Source organism: Recurvomyces mirabilis (assembly GCF_035927965.1).
Source record: "Recurvomyces mirabilis strain CCFEE 5264 chromosome Unknown scaffold_9, whole genome shotgun sequence".
Classification (NCBI taxonomy): Eukaryota; Fungi; Ascomycota; class Dothideomycetes; order Mycosphaerellales; family Teratosphaeriaceae; genus Recurvomyces; species Recurvomyces mirabilis.
Window position 1 is genome coordinate 237293 of NW_027041943.1, and position 15675 is coordinate 252967.

Sequence of the window (15675 nt, forward strand, 5' to 3'; positions counted from 1 at the left end):
GGCCACCCAATCAGCCGGTCATGGGCACCTCAAACATCCGTGATTTTGCTTTGGTCTTGCAAGAACGACCAGTGGTCGAACACCAGGAGACATATGGGGCGATGATGTCTGCTGCGAGGACTGACTTGCTTTCGTATACTCAGGGTTGTATAGTGGACGACAGTGGGCCTGCTGCTGTAGGCACGAGCAGTGGGAGATTGTGTGTGTCTCCGCCGTGCTGTGCTGCTTTGCATTAGCTGGCGACAGACTTGCTACAGGGACAGCTTGTATGTCGCTGAGACGGCGGGGACTGGAGATTGGGTTCTTCTCATTGACAATTTTGCAGTAGAGAACTGTAGGGGAGAAGAATTGATTTCGATTTCGATTTCGATTTCGATTTCGATTTCGCTCGGAGTTCGGTGGAGGTCAGAACTCCGCACGACCCCTCGACATCATCACCATAGGCAGAAACAGCTCGATTCGATGCATGAAGCTCCGTATCCATTATTGTTTTCCAGTCGCTCCTTCCTATTGCTACTTAGATGCGGCCAAACACTCTCTCAACACTTACGCATTGCAGCTGGTCTGTTCGAAGCTTGACGAACCGCTCACGTGCCTCGAGATTCCTCCCTCAGCTATCAACAGCGACCCCTCCTTCATTCACACGATCGTATTCACATCGCTTTGAGCCACATCTTCAGCTTGCCTCGAATAATACATCGATACCACATAAGCAGCCCAAACCCCTCATCAGTCGCCGTTTGCCTGCCGCCGTTCGCCACTGCTCTCACCGCCGCAACATGTGCAGAAGAGACAATGCGGTGGAGTCGTCCAACATGGATGTCTCCGCTGGGCGAGAAGTGCTGCCGAAAAATGTAAAGCCGCTTCACTACGACCTCACCCTCGAGCCGAACTTCGAGACCTTCAAGTACCATGGCACGGTCACGATTGAGCTGGATGTATTGGAGGACACCAAGTTTGTCTCGCTCAACACCTACGACATTGAGATCAAGGAGACCAAGTTCACGGCTGGTGATAGAACCATCAGCTCTTCGCCCAACATCTCCTACGATACCGACTCGCAGACCACCAAAGTCGAGTTCGACCAGACCATTCCTGCAGGATCGAAAGCGAAGCTCTTCCACAAGTTCACTGGCAACCTCAATGACAACATGGCTGGGTTCTACCGATCATCGTACAAGGACGAGAAGGGCAGTGAGAAGTGGATGGCTACGACACAGATGGAGGCCACAGATGCACGACGAGCATTCCCTTGCTTTGACGAGCCTGCGTTGAAGGCGAGCTTTACTGTGACATTGGTAGCGGACCACAACCTGACTTGCCTGAGCAATATGGACGAAGCCAGCACGAACGACGTCCAGTCGGAGTTCAGCAGCTCCAAGCGTAAGGCAGTGACATTTAACAAAACACCACTCATGTCGACATACCTTCTTGCTTTCATCATTGGCGAGCTGAAGGTGTACGAGGACCACAGCTTCCGGATACCTGTTCGTGTCTTCATGACTCCAGACAAGACGCTCGACCACGGCAAGTTCTCTGCTGAGCTCGGTGCGCGGACACTGGAGTTTTATGAGAAGGAATTTGCGTCTCCATTCCCTCTGCCAAAGATGGACATGGTCGCTATTCCTGACTTCTCGGCTGGTGCTATGGAGAACTGGGGTCTTGTCACTTACCGTGTTGTGGATCTCCTGCTGGACGAGAAGACGGCTAGTGCATCGACGAGGCAGCGTGTGGCGGAGGTCGTCCAACACGAACTCGCTCACCAATGGTTCGGTAACCTTGTAACGATGGACTTCTGGGACGGTCTGTGGCTCAACGAGGGTTTTGCGACATGGATGTCATGGTACTCGTGCAACAAGTTCTATCCAGAATGGAAGGTGTGGCAAGGATATGTGACAGACAACCTGCAATCTGCTCTTGGTCTGGACAGTCTACGAAGCTCTCACCCTATCGAAGTGCCTGTCAAGCGTGCCGACGAGGTCAACCAGATTTTCGATGCTATCTCATACTCCAAGGGCTCGTGTGTCATTCGCATGATCTCGAAGCACCTGGGCGAAGATGTCTTCATGGAGGGCATTCGACGATACTTGAAGAAGCATGCTTACGGCAACACGACTACTGGCGATCTGTGGGCGGCGTTGAGCGATGCAAGCGGCAAGGATGTCGTCAGTGTTGCAGATACGTGGACCAAGTACGTCGGCTTCCCCGTGGTTACCGTCGAGGAGGATGCGAAGAACAGCTCGATCAACCTCAAGCAGAACCGCTTCCTTCGAACAGCTGATGTCAAAGCCGAGGAGGACAAGACGATCTGGCCTGTATTCCTTGGTCTGCGCACAAACAAGGGTATCGATGAAGAAGTCACGCTCAACAAGCGCGAGGCCAAGTTCTCCGTCCCCGACATGGATTTCTTCAAGCTGAACGCTGATCACTCTGGCATCTACCGCACGAACTACACACCCGAGCGTCTGAAGAAGCTAGGCGAGAATGCCAAGGCTGGTCTGCTGAGCGTGGAGGATCGCGCCGGTATGCTTGCCGATGCTGGCGCTTTGACAGCTGCTGGCTATCAGAAGACTTCTGGGCTGTTATCACTGCTCAAGGGCTTCAATACTGAGTCCGAGTATGTGGTGTGGGACGAGATCACGGCCCGTATTGGCGCGGTCCGTGCTGCATGGATCTTCGAGGATGAGAAGACCAGAGATGCGCTTAAGCAGTTCCAGCGCGATCTGGTCAGTCACAAGGCTCATGAAGTCGGCTGGGAGTTTACGGATAAGGACGGACATATTGAGCAGCAGTTCAAGTCTCTCCTCTTCGGCAGTGCAGCATCGGCTGGTGATGAGAAGACCAAGAAAGCCGCCTTTGACATGTTTGAGAAGTTTGTGGCGGGCGACAGGCAAGCGATACATCCCAACCTTCGAGGTGGTGTGTACTCGGTCGTGCTGCAGTACGGTGGCGAGAAGGAGTATAATGCCATCGTGAAGGAGTACGAGACTGCGAAGAACGCCGAGGAGCGCAACACAGCACTGCGTGCGATTGGGCGCGCGAAGGAACCCCAGCTCATCAAGCGCTCACTGGCTTACTCCTTGAGCAAGGAAGTGAAGGACCAGGATATCTACCTTCCACTCGCCGGTCTGCGCGCACACCAGGAAGGTATCATAGCGCTCTGGGCGTGGATGAAGGAGAACTGGGAGACTTTGAAGAAGAAGCTGCCGCCTTCGCTGTCGATGATGGGCTCGGTCGTGAGTATGGGTACGAGCAGTTTCACACACGACGATCAAAGGAAGGATATTGAGGCCTTCTTCGACAAAGTTGGGACGAAGGGTTTCGAGAGGAATTTGGCGCAGAGTGTGGATGCTATTAAGGCGAAGACGGGGTGGTTGGAGCGGGATGGCGAGGATGTGAAGCAGTGGCTGAAGGAGAACAAGTATCTGTAGATCGAGCAATTACAGTGTGAATACAGCTAGAACAACTCGGTAAGTAGCTATGAGCATACCTTATATCACCTTGATTCTGTCTTTCTTCACTGCTCCTCGGAGGATTAATGCCAAGTGGCATTGGAAGTCGGCTTACGTATGGAGCACGGCTGACGCACCTGAGCTGCGGTTGAGACAAGACATGCTTTCAATATTCTCGTCAGTTTCACCAGCCATGTTTGATCCTCTCAACAATCCAGCATCGACGAGTAGACGGTCTACAATGCGCGGGAGCGCATCAGCATGTCCCACGTGAAATCGCCTGCAGAATCCCAGCAATCGCAACTCCAGCCAACCTCCATCACCTCAGAAGCCGAGGCAGTGAGGCCTAGAACACCACGACCTTATCATAAAGATGGACTCAAGGTTCGCCAGGATTGTGGGGATCGCGACGATGGGGGTGGGATCGGCGGCGGCGATGTGGTGGATCAACAAGGACGACATTTCTGGGAAGAATACGATGATCATGATGGACGACAAGAGCTTCAGCAACCAGCACAGTCCAAAGGTCAACAGCAGCAGCAACAGCAGCAGCGAGGTCAAGGCCGTAGCGGACAAGGCTCCCTAGTGCCTAGCGAAAGCGGCACAGAAGCTGATGATGAACGGCCGGCTTTCGTCAAGTTACTACCGAGCAGTACTTTACGACCTCGCAAAGGGCTGAAGACGGGCGAGAAGAGCGATGATGTGCTACTCACCCCTTCGCAGCTGGACGATGAAGGGAGGAGACTGCCTGGAGAGGGATACTTCAAGGCCAAAGACACATCGGAACAAGGCAAAGGACTATCTCGCCAGGAGACGCGAGAAGAGGAGGAGAAGTTGATGCAGGTCCGCTTTGGCGAATTCGTGCGAAGGACGTCTGAGGTTGCGCTTATGGGGGTGATTCTGGGGACTGTGCTGTGTGGGCATGGTGTCATGGAGACAGCTATGCAGTGGAAGAGAGAGCTCTTAAGCCATGTGGTGATCATAGTGGTATTGATCGTAGCATATCCAATCAAGCTATCGATCGTGGACAACCAGGCTCAGCACATCACAACCAAACTCTGGCAGCGCTTCCGGGTCCCGGCCAGCTTCGACCCGGCTACGGTGCTCTATCCACCGCTTCTACCCGTCTTGGTCGCTCTGTTGGTTTCGCCCGCGAACGAGGCGGTCGTGCTGCCGAATATCATTCTTGGACTGGCTTCGCTGCCGCAAAGACTGTTTCCGAGGTCGAGTCGCTTGGGGGGTTTCAATGCGGTGCATTGGCTCGTATCGATTGTGCCGCTCGTACTCTCGCAGCACAGCGCGCTTCTGTCATTCAGCCGATCGCCCCTGAAGCCGTACATGCTTAAGAGTGGCCCACCTTCTGGTCTGACGCCCGAGACACTAGTCTCACTGTATCCGCTACATCACGCTCTACTAGTGCCTCTGCACTACCTGACGACTACGAGTTTACTGATCTCGGAACTGCATCTGTGCTCTGTTGCTCTGATCAACCTTCTTCTACTCGCGACCTCACCGCAGATGATGATTCTCAAAGCTTGTTTATGGATCGGCGGCGTGGCGCTCTTCGTGCTTTGCGGACCAGTACTGCACTGGAGTGTCACGCTGGCTCGCGTACCCCGCTGGAAGCTCAGGCGATCAGGACATACGGCGGAGGAACGCAAATCGCTCATTGATGCAGTATCTGAGCTTATCAACCTCCAGCGAGCCACGGCGGCATTCAGAGGCACCGAAGCTGTGGATAGTGACGCAGATGAGGACGAGCCTACAGTCTCAATTAAGGAGAAGATCCATGGTGTACCAAAACTCTTTACGAAGCTACGGAGGACGTCTTTCGGATCACCCCTTTTCGCGCCGCAGTCTGCTGTAGAGCCACGACAGATCGAGGTCAATGGCTTCGCGGTCGATGGCGCGGCTGCGCATCCACGAGCAAGACGCAATACTCTACCTGAACACAGCTTAGTCTCGCCACAGCTGCAGCAACGGGCGCCGAGTAGCAGGCGCAGACCCAAGGCCAAGCTACTGTGGTGTTTGCAGCTTACGCCACGGCAGGCAGAACGCTGGAAGTGGTTGTATGCTGCATACATTTACTGCGCAATCCTCCTTATCGGTATTGGTGGAGTCCGCGTCTATGTCCAACGCAAAGCGCTCCACGGTGCTGAGCCTTTCGGCTGGGCACTCAGCTACCTCATCGGCCAACTGCCTTTCGTGCGCGACATCATCCACCTGATGGATCTGCAAGCATGGGTCCCACTACCACCACCAGCCAGCCTGACCTGGAACAATTCGTACCTTACAATCCCACTCGACGCCAATCTCCTGCGCACCATCCTCGGCCCGGCAAACACTCGCCTCGCCCTGTTCGCCTACTGGGCCGCGGTCATCGCATGCGGTCTACTGGCCGTCTTCACCCTGACCGCCTTTGTCGAAGTCGACACCCGCCGCAAAGTCTTCCATGGTGTCATGGTTGCAGTCCTACTGCCTACGGTCTTCATCGACCCATGCTACTGCGCTCTCGGCCTCGCCCTCGTCCTAGCAGTCTTCTTGCTTCTTGAAGCTATTCGAGCTGGACAGGTACCACCTTTAGGCGTCGCAATAGGACGATTTGTGGCGCCTTATGTAGATGGTAGAGATCTTAGGGGTCCGGTTGTCATCAGTCACATTTTCTTGCTTATTGGGTGTGCGGTCCCGTTGTGGTTCTCGCTTGCTTCGATACAGAGAGAAGGCGATTATCCCTGGATCGACTGGGAATTGCAAAGTAATAAACGAGAAGGTGCAATGATTGCCGGCGTTATTTGCGTAGGCATGGGTGACGCAGCCGCTAGTCTTATAGGTCGCCGGTACGGCCGACATAAATGGATTTGGGTGGGTGGCAAGAGTTTGGAGGGTAGTGCGGCGTTTGTTGTCGCGGTCACGATTGGGCTTTTGGCTGGCAAGGTCTGGCAGGTTCTTGGTGGATGGAATGATACTGTCAAGCCTCTACATGCGCATACTGGTAGTTTGGGCAGTGCAGCGTGTGTGCTTGCTTGGATGGTCAGCGCCCTGAAAGCTGGATTCTGTGCTTGTGGAGCGAGTTTCATGGAGGCTGTGTTGACCGGAGCGAACGATAATGTGGTCGTGCCTGTTGCGCTTTGGCTACTTGTCAAAGGGTCGAGGTTTTAGGCACACAGCGCGAGGTATAAATGTACGTACTCAGGGGAGGCCTCACCACTCAAACTAGCTCTGCCACTCCGCAACCAATCTCAACAGGGGATACGATGTCGATGCGAATGGACTGACTGCCAATGCTACCCTGCCATGCAGGTACTGTCAGTAAAGGTTGCCTCAGCCCTTATCGTGCTTCGCGGATTGCGTTGGGACGTTACACCCACCACGACATAGCACAGCAAGCTTACTAGCGCTTGGCGACCTCGAAGGCTGAGTCGAAACAGAGCTCGATCCGACCGGCACTGCATCGTCGCCAAACTGTGTTCACCAGGCAATGGCGTGCTCGGGCATTAAGGCAGTGAGGATTTGCTCCCTGTGAACGAGGCAGAACAATAATGTACTCGTTGACGCCACTATATCGTGAGAGCATGTTGTCGGTACATCTATTAACCCTATTTAAGGTACGTGTGTATCGGGATTGCTCCGTATTTCTATGGTGACTCGCATCACATGCGCCCTGCATAGCTCGCGGCTACGAAGACCACAGTGACGCGTGAGGTGTGCGTCAAGTCGTGACGGAGGTCACCATATGTACTAGTACCTCGGAGAATAGATGGCAGAAACCAGAACGTAATCATACACGGTGACCATGTATAGTCATCCAGATGCGGCCTCCCGTCAGCTTGGTCGCGTGTTCGGACTGGATGGAATTCGCTCGACATGGCCTTCTTTGTGTTGTAGATAGGTGCACGTGTAAAGACGAAGTATGGTATCGCTATCAGCACCAATTGCGGCGAGCTCTTATCGAGCGCTAATGGATAACGCTAGTACCATCTGGAGCTGCCGTAGACCGGGGTAATTGGTGAGCGATCAACACCTGACCAACCTACTACCGTACACTGCCCATGATCGCAAGTCACCACACCTACACCAGCCCCGTGTTGTGATACCTTCCCATCATCTTCGCTTTTTCACTTTGACCTCTTTGCTATTGCTATTTGCCCTTTATAAACACACCGCATCGCTCCTGAAACCTGCTGCCCTTCCGCATTAGACCAATCGGCTGCAGTCGAGGCGCTTCCGGAGCCAGGCCGAGTCATCATCAGGCACAAGCACGCGGTCACGGCCACCTAAGGCATCATTAGCCTGCCCAGTCACTCTCCGTCAATCCATCAAGCGATCTTCGTTCCTTCAACAACACGCCATTCACCACCCACACCCACGCGATCGCTTCCGTAATCCTCCCTAGTAAACATGGGCGCTTGATCTGCCATCTTCACCAAACCTAGGAACAACCCGTACCACCTTCCAAGTGGTTTGCCGCAGCCAGTCATTTCTCTCCACACTCATGCAGCATTCCGCGCAGCTTCCCCGACGCTTTGGACCCTAGGAGACGAGAAGAAGTGGAGGTGAAAGTGATAGAAGGAGGAAGAGTGTTGGGATAGTGAGTATGGCAGCTCCACGACCGTCAGCTCAGGCTGGCTCATCGAAGCGGCCGGTACAGTCGATGCCTGAGGAGGAACCGGATGAGATTATTGGTGACTTCCGTAGGGGCAAGGAGATTGGTAAAGGTAGCTTTGCGGCCGTTTATCTTGCTCAGCATAGGGTATGTCCATCCCTTCGTACACAACACATTGACGTCGTGTGCTACCAACGATATGTTGAGCTAGTGACAGAGCTGATATGCAATACAGAAGAAGAAGTCTTATGCAGCTGTCAAGGCTGTGCAGATGCATAAGCTCACCAGGAAGCTCAAGGAGAATCTCGAGTCCGAGATTCGCATCTTGCAAAGCCTACAGCATCCACACATCGTTGCGCTGTTCGCTTGCAACGAGACGCCGTCTTATATCTACCTGGTCATGGAGTACTGCCAGCTATCAGATCTATCGCAATTCATGAAGAAGCGCCACACCTTGGCGACACTACCCGAGACGCAGGACATATTTAGGAGATATCCCAATCCTCAGGCTGGTGGTCTGAACGAGGTTTTAGCACGGCACTTCTTGAAGCAGATCGCAAGTGCTCTACAATATCTGCGCAGCAGAAATCTGATACACCGTGACATTAAACCGCAGAACCTGTTACTCAACCCGGCTCCGACATATATGGCCAGACAAGCTCCAGAGGACGTTCCATTGGCCGCAAGCGAATACTCCTTGGTGTCAGCTGTTGGCGTTCAAACTCTGCCTATGCTTAAGATTGCAGACTTTGGCTTCGCTCGCCACCTCCCTTCAACATCCATGGCCGAAACGCTTTGTGGATCACCACTTTACATGGCTCCGGAAATCTTGAGATATGAGAAGTACGATGCGCGCGCGGATTTGTGGTCTACTGGGACAGTCTTGCACGAGATGGTTGTTGGCAAGCCTCCTTTCCGAGCTCAGAATCACGTGGAACTTCTTCGTCGAATCGAAAAGGCTAATGACCAGATCATTTTCGACAACAAGATCATGACGATCAGCCGGGGCATGAAAGACTGTATTCGGAAGCTGTTGAAGAAGAGCCCTCTGGATCGTGTTTCGTACGAAGACTTCTTCCTTGATCCCATTGTCACGGGTGACATTCCTGGCCTAGTGGAGGAAGATAGGTCTTCAGCGCCTGCGGCTGTACCAGAGCCGCAGGTGTCGGAAATCAGTCGGCGCATCGCCAAACAACCTTCAGATCGTAGTACCAGCACAGCAACAACGGAAGATCCTCAAACACGAACTCGCCCGTCACAGGAAGACGTACAGCAGAAGGTGTCGAAGAAGCCCTCGGATCAAGACCTGCCAGTCGCACAGCCACGATTGTCAGAAAGACGCATGTCTGCAGCTGCAGAGACTGGAGGCATACCCATACAGCGTCAATCGAGCCAGCGCCAGCAACGACGACCAAGTATTGTCGCTCACGCGACTGCTCCTGCTCGCGAAGGTCTACATGTCGGTAACACCCAAGTAGCCAACGCACCACGAATTGAGCGCCGTGCAAGCCGATCTTCACCTCTCGCCAACCCGCCTATGATCCGTGAACCCTCTGCTGTCGATGGGGAAGGCTCGAAGCCAAAGTCTGCCAGACGAGAGGCACGAGAAGCACGCGAAAGGACCGCCCAGGAGGTGGCTTTCGAGAAGGAGTATGTTGTCATTGAGAAGAGAGCGGTCGAAGTGAATGCGTTCGCAGATCAATTACAAGCGAATGCGCAAGGACACAGTCTACCCTACAATCAAGGCACTATGATACGACGCGCGACGACTCAAGGGCAGCCAACATCTACCACAGGAGCGCAAGCCTCGAGTCCGTCTCGCGCCGTGCAAATGATGACTGGAAGGACCCCTGCTACGCATCAGCGTGCAGGCTCCTTTGAAAGACGTTATGCTCCAGCGCCACAATCTGCTACCAACATGTTGACGAAAGCACTCAACGCTGCCAATGTTCGCCTGTTTGGTGCTCTTGGTACTTCTCCGCCATTCGGTAAAGGAGCTTCGCCACCACACGGGTACGGCGCCTTTCCTACATACCCATCGCAAGCGGGTATGCTCACGATCGGCGATGGCAGCGAGACCAAATCGCCCATGGACGAGGACACGAAGATCGTGCGTACCATGGAGGAGGCTGCCCATCGAAGCGATGTGATTTACGGCTTTGCGGAAGTAAAGTACAAGCAGCTACTACCAGCTACGCCATCGGCTGTAGACCCGCTCGGCATACAACAAATTGGAGCCCAGGACGATTCAGGCGCGATAGAAGACGAAGGACAAGAAGAGGAGGACATGACTACTGCAGCGATCGTCGGGGTGGCGGAAGAGGCATTGGTGTTGTACGTCAAGACACTGGCTATACTGGCTAAGACGATCGATCTGGCAGGCTACTGGTGGACGAAACAAGGGCAGTCTGACACTACTGTCGCCGACCCAACGAAATCGCCGAGCAGCAGCACGAGCGAGGCCGGAAAACGCATGAACAACGTGGTCCAGTGGACTCGCAACCGCTTCAACGAGTGCCTCGAGAAGTCCGAAGTGGTCAGCCGCAAACTCCAGTCCGCCCAAAGACAGTTACCGCCAAGTCACCCTGCGCACCCAAGCAATCATACGACTGCGTCTGCCGGCTCTACAGCTGCAGTCACCACTTCTTCCTCCGAAACCATCCAGATCACTAGTGGAGTCACAGCCGAGAAGCTGATGTTCGAGCGCGCGGTAGAGATGAGTCGAGCTGCGGCAGTCAACGAACTCGTTAACGACGAGATCGCTGGCTGCGAGATTAACTATCACACTGCTATACTTCTTCTCGAAGCTGTCCTCGAAGCGGACAATGAGCCATTGATGCGAAGGCCAAGTCAGAAGAAGGATAGAAGTGGTGATGAGGTTGTCACTGGGATGGAGACGGAGGACAGACAGACGGTTATTAAATGTAGGTGATTTCGGGAACGGGCGCTACGTTTCGAGTGGTACGCTGACAGCCTGATAGTGATCGACGGCGCACGAACCCGTCTGAACGCCCTAAGGAAGAAGGCCCACGCTGCCCAGCAAGTAGCTAAGAGGTCTTCGACGAGCGGTAACATCACCCCGAAACCTACTAGTAACCCTTCACCCTCCGCTACGCCCGCCGTAGCCGGCACACCACCACGATAGAGATGCGAGCTGTTCGTTTTGTTTCCTTTTTTTTTGTTAGCGAAGGTTGTTGTGGCGTCGACAGAGTGTTTTCGCATGAGCGCATACGGGATACGCGATCTCGGACTCTCTACACGGCCTAGGACTACATATGAGGCCTATGAAGCATATGCGGCGTATTTCTTGGATTGTTTCTACGGATGGGAATGTGATTCATGGGTTTGGGCTGGGCATGGGCGTTTGGCAGGTATGGGACGGAATCGTGGGTGGGATATCAGGCGCGAGAATCACTTCCATCTACGACGGCCCACCTATGGATGAGAGGCACAGCTTAATCGGCACGGCATGGCATTACTATCACGGTCACGGTGTTCGATGAGGATGGCTGGCTGGCCTGGACATATACACGAATACGAGGATCGATCTTTTCGGGCGCAAACGCAGGGCGTTGATGCTTTTGAGGAGAGACTCGCATATGATACCACGGTGGCTGCAGAATGGCCCTTTGCTTAGGTTATTGGATGGGATGGAATGGGTGGAGAGTGCTTATTACCTACCTACCTCGGCGGTAGCTTTAGCTTTGTATCGAGGGCACGCATGCACACGCTGTCGTGCTGTCTCTTCTTCACGAGACTACGTCTACCTGATGTTGCTGTTGTGCTCGTGTGACGTTCCCACTACTGGTGGTCTCGGTCTTCATGGCCTGAGACATCCTTGCGCATGACCATCGATCCTGACCGTTTTGTAGTTGTTATAACGGTGGCTACGTCAGAGTTGGACGCCAAAAAGTTGCGATCGTGCATGTGGCCGCGGTTGAGCGCGTGTCTTGCAGCTCAACCCTAGTGGTTGAAAAAGTACCTACATTGATCGAACGATTGAAGCAATCGAATGAAAGCAGCAGTGTGTTATCGTTCGAACACTAAGATATCGTCGCTCCTTACACATTTGGCTGGAAAGAGGCTTGGACTTTGTTCACCTTCGTTGACCTTCAAGCAGCAGCTCCAACCACATCGCTCCTTCTATCGCACTGCTACGAGTACCTGGCGCACTAGCTTAGGCCATCGCATGCAATCGCTCCGACAGCTAGAGAACAACGCGCGGACGACGACCTGTAGACTCCGAGCCAACGAGATACTACAGCATCTATCGAATCAGCACGGTAGTAATCACAAAACCATGGCGACCCTAGCACCCAACTCAAAGAAGCACAAAGTCTGCATCGTCGGCTCAGGCAACTGGGGTACTACAATAGCAAAAGTCGTAGCCGAGAACACAGCCCAGCATGCGGATCTCTTCGAGCAGGAAGTGCAAATGTGGGTGTTTCAGGAGCAGTACCAGATCCCGAAGGACAGCAAACACTTCGACGAGAAGAACGACAAGGGACCGCAGAAGTTGACCGAACTGATCAATGGGTTACACGAGAATGTGAAGTACCTACCCGGCATCCCACTCCCCAAGAACATCGTCGCCAACCCCGATCTCGTAGACGCAGTCAAGGATGCCACCATCCTCGTCTTCAACCTACCCCACCAGTTCATCGCCAAGACATGCGAACAACTCCAAGGCAAAATCGTGCCTTACGCGAGAGGAATCTCCTGTATCAAAGGCGTCGCGGTCTCGGAGTCAGGCTGTGAGTTATTCTCCGATAGCATCGGGCAGAAATTGGGAATCTACTGTGGTGCGCTCAGCGGAGCGAATATTGCTACGGAAGTGGCGCAGGAGAAGTTCTCGGAGACGACGGTGGCGTATGCGCCTCCTTCGCAGGATTCACAGCAACCTACGCCGGCTGGGACGCCGGGCGCGAGTCCCAAGGGCTCGCAATTGGATCTCACGAAACTTAATGATGGGGTGAAAGGGGCGAAGAGCTCGGGGAAGGTGAATCTGACGCCTCTGCCGAGCGAGTATCCTTCACTGCACCATGCCAACGTGAAGAAGCTCTTCCACCGCCCTTACTTCCACGTCCATCTCGTGAATGACGTTGTAGGCGTCTCACTCGGCGGCGCCCTGAAGAACATCGTAGCCCTCGGTGCCGGATTCGTAGACGGTCTAGGCTGGGGCGACAACGCCAAAGCCGCCGTTATGCGAGTAGGTATTATGGAAGAAGTGAAGTTCGGCAAGACGTTCTTCGGCGATAGCGTCCAGACTGAGACATTCACGGAGCAGAGTTGTGGCGTTGCGGATCTGATTACGAGCTGTAGTGGAGGCAGGAACTTCAGGTGTGCGAAGATGTCGGTGAAGGAGGGCAAGCCGATTGGGGAGATTGAGGAGAGGGAGTTGAATGGGCAGAAGTTGCAGGGGACTTCGACGGCGTATGAGGTCAATTCTTTCTTGAGGAAGGTGGGGAAGGAGAAGGAGTTTCCGCTTTTTACGGCTGTGTATTTGATTTTGGAGGGGAAGCATAAGCCGGAGGAGATTCCGGCGCTGTTGAATGCTGATGCTTGAAAGGACGGGATGGCTATAGTATCTGTTGGCGTTGGCAGTAAGAATGCAGTATCTTGCGATGCTGATAGCGAAGGAGTTCGTGGGAGTTATCTGCCTGATTGGCAACATGGAGGCAATGTGCTATGAGTAACATGACGAGTATCGATGCGTCGCCACAACAATGGCAGGAAATCAATCAATCATATCCACTGCTCTCTCGGCAAGTCGAGGTGACGGCTTCGTCCATCTGCAATCCAGTTCTCCCTTGCCACCTTCTCAATCCCGGACCAACATGCAAATCCCTCGCACGCGACAAGTGACCCGCCGCCCTCCGCGCCTATACCTCCTTGCTGACCACCAGCCACACCGCAAGTAATACAGCAACAGCAATTACGGCCTCGATCGCTTCCCCCATCACTATGCCGAGCAGCAATTTGGGTCCGATGAAAGACTGCTGTTCGGCGAGTACACCGTCATCTGTCGCACTGCGCATATGCGACTGGTCTGCATCGTCAGAGCATGTCTGCGTTTCAGGATCCACATAAAGTACGGGGAGGTGTGCTACTCCAGGCACAGCTTCTCTACGCGTCTTGCTATCGGCCACTGTCTGGCTAGAATCGCGGGTGGGAACACCGGCCCTGTCACCAGTCTCTTCCTCCGCGGACTGGACGGAAGCATCGACCTTGGAGTCCTTGTGGTAACCTGGAGCCCTCTTATTAAGCTCTGGTGGGTCATAGCGACCATTCTCGATACTCTCGACATTGCTGCTTGGCCCAGGCGACCCTGTAGGCGAGTGTCCGTCCATGTCTCCTTCATCGGCATCACTCGCTATGCTTTCGAGCTCGATTTGAGGATGTGCTTTCCCGACGTCCTGGTTGACGTAGTCTCCAGGATTTTTATTCTTGAGCAGCGCCATATTGATCACGCTCTCCAGGGCTTTCACATTTCTCAGCCAGAAGAAGCTTGTCGGATAATTTCTGTCGGGAGCTGCCGGCTTGAGTACAAGATTTTGCAGCTTAGGATGACCGCTCAATACCCTGAAGATTAGCATTGACTGGAGATCCGGCTTGCTGGTCTCCTCGTGTAACACATCCTTCGGTGATTCGTCGTCAAAGAGCTGTACCTCGGCCTCGATGGCCAGGACCTCAAGATTGCGAAGGCTACCCATGATCGTGTATAGGTCCCAACGACATCTCAGGCTTTTGGTGTACCTAGACACGATGCTGTCTGGGGACGAGACCAAGCATAATCCGATCAAAACCTGACTATCGTGGTTCGTTACGAAGGCCTTTGCTGCGACGTCGAAGAAAGCCTTGGAGACCATGAAAATGGTCACGAGCGGTGGAAGAGGTCTGGCGTTGGTACATTTGCCTGCTGCACAACGTATGTCTTGTCGAGAGCACCAATTAGCTGCGGACACATAGATAACCTCCGTAGTTACTGGGTAGGCGTAGTGGAGGATGATGTCTGAAGTTCTTGAGATAAAGACAGTAGCGTGAGACGCTCGGCACGATGGCTCTGAGGTACATTACGGCACGAATCGTGCGCATTATGAGGCTCGAGTCGTGGAGCCAGCGCAGGATTCGTTTTTGAGGGCGAAGAAGGCCGTGGTAGAGCACTGGTCAAATGAGGCACGACCGGAGTGGTGGATCTTGTCAGGGGCTGAGGAGTTGTGGGCCGCTGCATTGTTGGTGGTGGCGAAGTTGTACCGCTCTTCACTGGTAAACGAGATGTAGTGGTTTGCTTTTGCTTGGCCATCGATTGTGGTCGAGAAGTCGCCATGATCGATGGCACAGCCGTTGCTTGATGGTTGATCTTTGATTAGCGTAGACACCCACTTATAAGTGCAGGTCAAATTAGTGTCCGTGTTTCCAGGCAGAAGTGCGGTGGTCGAAGGTGTGACCTGAGGTGAAGTAACCCGTGGAGTGGCACGTGCAGTTCTTCGGCCGTGAATGAGGAAGGTGCGGTTCACTCACGTGTTTTATTCATATCAGGCAGGTCTCCACATCCCTCGCCACCTGACAAGGTCTACTGTTGCTGAGCACATCACCCTAGGTGGCCGCGGTCTTCAAATA

General features: G+C 53.8%; 5 protein-coding genes across 5 annotated transcripts; 4 read left to right on the top strand and 1 right to left on the bottom strand.

Annotated features, from left to right (window-relative positions):
- Window positions 1–815: 815 nt before the first annotated feature.
- On the top strand, window positions 816–3431 carry APE2 (Aminopeptidase 2 mitochondrial; the record flags this gene model as incomplete). Its single annotated transcript, XM_064836810.1, has 1 exon — window positions 816–3431. One exon carries the CDS (start codon window positions 816–818, stop codon window positions 3429–3431), a length of 2616 nt encoding a protein of 871 aa, XP_064695443.1.
- Window positions 3432–3713: 282 nt separating this feature from the next.
- On the top strand, window positions 3714–6611 carry SEC59 (dolichol kinase; the record flags this gene model as incomplete). Its single annotated transcript, XM_064836811.1, has 1 exon — window positions 3714–6611. One exon carries the CDS (start codon window positions 3714–3716, stop codon window positions 6609–6611), a length of 2898 nt encoding a protein of 965 aa, XP_064695444.1.
- A 1435-nt stretch (window positions 6612–8046) lies between these two features.
- On the top strand, window positions 8047–11200 carry ATG1 (Serine/threonine-protein kinase; the record flags this gene model as incomplete). Its single annotated transcript, XM_064836812.1, has 3 exons — window positions 8047–8202; window positions 8291–10979; window positions 11037–11200. The coding sequence occupies 3 exons, from the start codon at window positions 8047–8049 to the stop codon at window positions 11198–11200; spliced, it is 3009 nt and encodes a 1002-aa protein (XP_064695445.1).
- A 1155-nt stretch (window positions 11201–12355) lies between these two features.
- GPD1_1 (glycerol-3-phosphate dehydrogenase) lies at window positions 12356–13621 on the top strand (the record flags this gene model as incomplete). Its single annotated transcript, XM_064836813.1, has 1 exon — window positions 12356–13621. The coding sequence occupies one exon, from the start codon at window positions 12356–12358 to the stop codon at window positions 13619–13621; it is 1266 nt and encodes a 421-aa protein (XP_064695446.1).
- A 316-nt stretch (window positions 13622–13937) lies between these two features.
- Window positions 13938–15129, bottom strand: LTS14_004112 (uncharacterized protein; the record flags this gene model as incomplete). The annotated part of the gene is made up of 2 exons (XM_064836814.1): window positions 13938–14974; window positions 15030–15129. 2 exons carry the CDS (start codon window positions 15127–15129, stop codon window positions 13938–13940), a joined length of 1137 nt encoding a protein of 378 aa, XP_064695447.1.
- Window positions 15130–15675: the final 546 nt, after the last annotated feature.